Raw genomic sequence first — 6,244 nt, forward strand, 5'->3', positions numbered from 1 at the left:
ACTAATGGGACAAAATTTGTCAATAATATACTAGTCCGTTAGACAAGAATAAGCTCCTCCAACAACATGAGAATAAATTATTTGTAGCCGTCTGACCAGCACATACCTTATCTGATGATTTCAGCCGTGGGCAAACTACGGCCCCGCGGACCGGATCCGGCCCGTTTGAAATGAATAAAACTAAAAAAAAAAGACCGTACCCTTTTATGTAATGATGTTTACTTTGAATTTATATTAGTTCACACAAACACTCCATCCATGCTTTTGTTCCGGCCCTCCGGTCCAGTTTAAGAACCCATTGTGGCCCTGGAGTCAAAAAGTTTGCCTACCCCTGGTCTAGATCAATGATTCTCAGCCCAGAGGGACCTTGCCTCCCAGGAGACATTTGGGAAAGTCTAAAGACACAGGTTATTACCACTGGGATCTGGCTATTGTCATCTAGTGAGTGAAAGCCAGAGATACCGATGGTGCTAAACATCCCACAATGCACAGAACAACACCCCACAGCTAAGAATTATCTGGCCCCAAATGTCAGTAGTGCCCAGGTTGGGAAAGCATGCCCTAGAATGATAGAGTCTCACATCACCGAGGCAAAGCGTAGAAAAAGATGAGCTCACATTCCTAACTACTCTCCCCTGTGCCCCCAGGTCTAGAATTAAGAGGAAATAAGTTATGATGATATTTGCACAGTTCCTACATAAGGTAGCATTTGGAAGGAAACAGGATAGGGAAAAATTGGGGCATCTTAAGCAACTAAGATATCAGAAGAAAAGCACGTTTTAAATGTTTTCATTTCCATTACAGTCAATGTTGACATCTGCGGTCATTCTTCACTGTCCAGGCAGGTAGGCAATTGGAGCTAAAGTCACACTACAAAGCCTACACCAACTTCAGGGGTGAAATTTCCCAGTAGCTAAATGAGTTTTAGATATGAGACTTCTAGTGGCTTTAGAAAGCATCATAACTCTCATGGATGTTTTTAAGGGGGGGTCAGACAATTGAAACCTGACATCTCTCCAAAAAAGCTGACCAGGTTAGTCATTAACAAGGACATTTAAATAGTAATGGGCAAGTGGAACGATTCCAATTTCAAAGGGACAATTCTGAAGAATTATATTCATTGGATCTAGTGACAGACATACCAAAATGAGGAAAAACTACTCAAGGATGATTATTTTCCACTACCTCTACAACTATGTTTGCATTGCAACATAATCTTTACTAAAATGAATACTGAGTGTCTGCTTCCAAATAGAAAGACAAGTACAATATTGTTCAAGCTAAATATTTTAAGAATATATTTGGGTGCCAAGTGTTTTGAAAAGACCTTTCACTGGAGGCTATTAGAGTTAATTGGTAGAGACTTTGGCCAGACCATCTGTGGGAACTGCTGGTTTTCATAATGTGTGACTCTGGGACAGCACAACAAACACTGTTGTACATTCCTAAACATAGAGACTCCAAACACCATCCCCAGGGACAAATACTAACCACCAATCTGTGATAAAAATCTCTTCTTTTGCCTCTTCCATCGCATTTGCAATATCTTCAAAATATCCTTTGGCATTAACATACCTGAAAGACAAGTGTTTTTTGTTTTTGTTTTTTGTTTTGTTTTTTTCATTTGTGTGTGTGTGTGTGGGGGGGGGGGGTTGTTTTACAAAAAATAAGAAAGAGGAGAAGACACATATCTTAAGGCAAAGCCAAAGATGGAAGCTATTGCCAAGAGTCCCTACACAACCACTAGTTAATTTTCTGTAAATGAAAAACAAGGGCTGAGAATGCTACATAGGAAGTACAGTAAACCGATAGAGGTAAGCAACAATTGATTGGTATCATTATCATACAGGGTCAAATGAACTCTCCTATTCTCTTGAACTCATACACAGTTGTTCTTTGGAGACTGAAAACAGAATTGTTTTAAATCCATGGATAGAAAAACATGCTAAGAATGATTTTAATTCAAAGAAATAGCCAGGCCCGGCCAGTGAGGCTCAGTAGTTGAGTGTTGACTTATGAACAAGGAGGTCATGATTCAATTCCCAGTCAGGGGACATGCCTGGGTTGTGGGCTCGATCCCCAGTGTGGGGTGTGCAGGAGGCAGCAAACCAAAGATTCTCTCTCATCACTGATGTTTCTATCTTTCTCCCCCTTTCCCTTCCTCTCTGAAATCAATAAAATATATTTAAAAGAAATATCCAGCAAGTAAATTCTTTTTCTTAAATCATGGCTAACAACTTAAATAAATCTTCCATTTGCATCATTAAGAAAATTTATAAAGTTAGTTTTTAAAATCAAACTTCAAAATCTAAAACTGGCTATTTTAAAGCTCATTATAAAATGTCTTTAAAACAAAAATTGGAAAACTTATTGATGCTCAGGTAGTCCTATAAAGAAAAGCCTTTGTTAGGTATAATGCATTACATCTTTTCACAGCTTTGAAAACTGACTTTAGGGAAATTGATTCTATGACTACCCTGACAGTCTTAGACCAAAAAGATCTTACCATTTAGCTAAAATGTTCTCTTGGAGAGTAGCATATGACCCAAATCGGTGATCTTTGAGGAAGTTGCTGCCATATTTCTGGACGAATTCTTCTATAGCTCCTGCCCACAATCGAGCATGTCTATAGCTGTTGCATTTTAAAATAAGTGTCCTTCAAAGAAAAGGAAAATGTGGAAAAGGATGGTCACTCTGTGTTCTGTCTTTTTAAACAAATTTAAGACTGAACCATGCCCTGTTTTGTTTCGATACTACAGACATAAGTTGAAAATTTTAAGTAAACAGCATCTTACTTAAATTTTAAAAAAGCAGACTTGTAAACATTTTTGGCAAGATTGTAAAATATAGTCAGTGTAGCAAAAACACATTTTCAGGCTACTTATCCACTCATGCAACCATGTATAAGGTACTTCCTATAGTCCTGGAGGTGTGCTAGACTGTAAGGAGGATAATGAAAGAGGTATAAGGCGAGGATCTGTGCCTCTGTGTTACTTAGTTGCTGGCTCCTGTAGAGGTCATTTCCCTTTAGTGCCTGATGTCCATTTCCCCAGCTTCTGGAAACATCCTGATTGTACTTTAGGAGAGTAATTCCTCCCCTACTCTGAGTTCACCAAAGCCAAGCAAAAGGGCATATTCCAGACCCTGATCCCACAGACTGGTGCAGAGATCTGTTACCGGGACCAGTGGGAACTGTGGCCTGATGCCTATGGCCCTCCCCCAAACAGAAACTGGTCAGGAAGAAGGTTTCATGGCACCACCTTGGCATTTGCAATAACCAATCCTGAACCTTCCATTGTCAAAAGAGATAAGGAACTTGCAAATCTTTTACACACACTTACACACATGCAAATGTATGTTAGTAAGAGTGTATCTGTATCTCTACGCCAGTCAATCTGAGTAAAGACAGAAATGTATGTATATCTGTATACATGAGGCTGAACTTTATGGAAACAAGTGTATATAGAGAGAAAGACACACATATATTATATAACCACAATATTCCGGAAAAAACATACGTATCAATACACACATACTCACTAATAAAATCTATGATAAATGTACATTTGAGTATCCTTTCAAGGTATGTTTCTTAAAAATCTGTGTGTCAACAGAATTTTCCTAAATCAAATCATTGTGTTTTGTTAAAGGATGTCAATTCATAAAGTAAAATTTTATTTTTTAAAAAAATGTGAACTATCTATCATTCTATCATTCCTTAATTTATCCGTTCGGCAAAATGGTATTATTGAGTAGTCAATTTCATTAAATTAGGCATATGTCAACACAAGATAGCTTATTCTAACTGTTGACATAGGGTCTTCTTACATGTTGATTTAAGGAAAAGTAGTTTCATTACTTTTGAGATAGTTCTAAATGAAATTATCAAACATTTAAATTATTTTACTTCTTTATTTAAATTTGGGAGAAAGACTGTTTTTAAGATATTTTGGTAAAAATGTATTTTTTTTACCAACAAATATTTTATTCTTTTAAAAATAGTTGAAATTTCTACCTTGAAAGGTTATCAATTCGGAGTCCATATTTCGTGTCTGTCTCCTTCTTTCCCACCTTAATTCTGAATTCTTTATCCACCAGCAGGACGAACGCGATGGCTCCATTGTCTGGCTTCATGTACAGTAAAAAGGAATCTTTCACTATCAACCACCTGGGAGGAGATAATACGCATTTTTAAAGTTGTACTGAATTACTGAGACAAAAAGAACAAAGTATATGACAAGTCTGAAGTAAATACACTCGCAGGCAGTAGACAATTTCATGTTTACACTGGGGATTCAGTTTTTAAAAAACACAATGAGAGGGATTAAATATGGCAGAGTAAGTGGATGCTGCACGAACATGCTCCCAGGAACTAACTGGTATTACAGCTAAAATACAGGAAAACTTCTTGGATAATCAATGGAAAGCTCGCAGGAGAGAACACTGATACCTGAGGACTGAAAGTGGAGACCGCATACAGACTGATTTATTTTGTATATTGTTAAATAATAATAATTATAATTATAATTATAATTATAATTATAATTAAATTTAAAAAAGGAAAAAAATAAAAACCACAATGAAACAACAAAAAACACAATCCAAAACCTTTCTATTATGTTTTTCTAAGAAGTGCTGGCACCAAGCAATTCAAAATAATTCACTAGCTTTTTAAACACTAAGGTTGAAGAGGCCTGGACAACACCCCTGCCAAGGGGAGGGAGTGCTTGCAGGAGGTACAGGGGGAGCCCCAGCTGTTGGGAGAATGGAATGTGTTGGTGTTTGCTAAAAGAAACTATCATAGAAGAGGCAAATACGTTTCTCAGTAAGTATAATCCCCCTTTTAAGAAATCTAGTAAGCACCCAATACTCTGCATATTCTGTTGCTCATTTCAAATTATTTGCGATTTTGGGGGGCCATTATTAAATGATGTTCAATGGGACATGATCTCTCAAAAGCATATTTCCATTCAATCCAATATATGTTTAAGAGCTTCATAATAGGAAAGTACAATGACAAAGGAGGAGTTAGGGTAGAGGTAGAAACAGCACAAAGATAAATCATACATCTTTTCAAAGGATCTTACTAGGCCCGTGGGGCACAAGCAACCATAATTCTAGGCTGAATGGGACAGGTATCAGAAGAGAAAAGCAAACAGTGATAGGTGGGAGGAGGAGTCCTTAGGCCTGACTAAGAGCACAGGAGTGGCGTTCTCCCGAAGAGGCAAGAGGTGGAGTCTGTGCGAGGCCAGGAAGCACCTGTCACAGAGAGCCCGAAGTTGGTAGTCACGGTATCCATCCCACAGGGAGGGAGGGAAGAGCTAGCAGGGCCCTGAGCTCTGGAGATGCTGCATGTGTTGGGAGACAGTTTGGTGAGGCCAGGGTCTCAGAGAGAGTCAGAAGGGAACATGGGCAAAAGCCGCACTGAGGAGCGTCTGGAGGCCATGCTAAGAGGTTGATTTTATCTCAGGGAACCAGTGGTCTCTAAACGTGCCTGATCATCAGACTCTCTTCAGATTTTTGTTAAAAATAATAGAGTCCCAGGCCCCACCAGAGATCCATTAAAAAGGCCTAACAATTTGTATTTAAAACAAACATCCGGGTGTTTATTAAATAAGGGAATCCTCCTGTCCTGCCAAGGCCATAGGACAATAATATCATTGGCACTATGTTAAAAAAAAAAAAAGGTATGAAGGAGAAAGAGGGATGTGGTGTGGCAGTGAGGAAGCTACTGTAATAACACAGAACAGCTCTTCGTACACTTTCCTGTGGATATGCAGCACCTGGGGATCCTCTCAAAATGCAGATTTGGATTCAAGAGGTCTGGGGCGGGGCCTGAGATTCTGTATGTCTAACGAGCTCAGAGGGGTTGCCTATGTTAGGGACACTCTGCTTAGTAAGGATGCAGATGATACGCATGGCACTGAGAACGGAAAGAGCAAGACAGAGAGAACGGGATGGACATCAAATAAAAACAAATGACAACTTTGTCCTGCTGCATGCAGCACCATATAGTCACATTTACCTGCAATTGCGGAGTGACCAAATGATTCAACATATAACTGAATAAAGTAACACCAGTTATATTGTATCACATATTAGGCAAAATGAAGCACATGATGGGTTAAGTAAGGCTAGAACACCTGCACACAAATTAAGTAATATTATAAATGTCACGTGGAAACTCAGAATTTGAAAGAAATCTACAATAAATCTTTACTGAAATTGCTAACCACATTATGTT

At 38.5% G+C, this 6,244-nt stretch overlaps 1 protein-coding gene across 1 annotated transcript in view; it reads right to left on the reverse strand.

Moving 5' to 3' along the window:
- Positions 1-1,491: 1,491 nt before the first annotated feature.
- The window catches only part of LOC106695799 (phospholipase D1-like), a gene marked incomplete at its 3' end in the record, with an annotated part of 10,644 nt that continues 5,891 nt past the window's right edge, over positions 1,492-6,244 (reverse strand). The window contains exons 3-5 of the mRNA XM_014450671.2: positions 4,016-4,168; positions 2,507-2,656; positions 1,492-1,575 (exon numbers count right to left, since the gene is read on the reverse strand). Of these exons, the coding sequence (XP_014306157.2) occupies positions 1,492-1,575; positions 2,507-2,656; positions 4,016-4,168 (387 nt within the window). The remainder of the gene's footprint in view (positions 1,576-2,506; positions 2,657-4,015; positions 4,169-6,244) is intronic.

Source organism: Myotis lucifugus, unplaced genomic scaffold (genome assembly GCF_000147115.1).
Source record: "Myotis lucifugus unplaced genomic scaffold, Myoluc2.0 scaffold_3130, whole genome shotgun sequence".
NCBI classification, from domain to species: Eukaryota; Metazoa; Chordata; class Mammalia; order Chiroptera; family Vespertilionidae; genus Myotis; species Myotis lucifugus.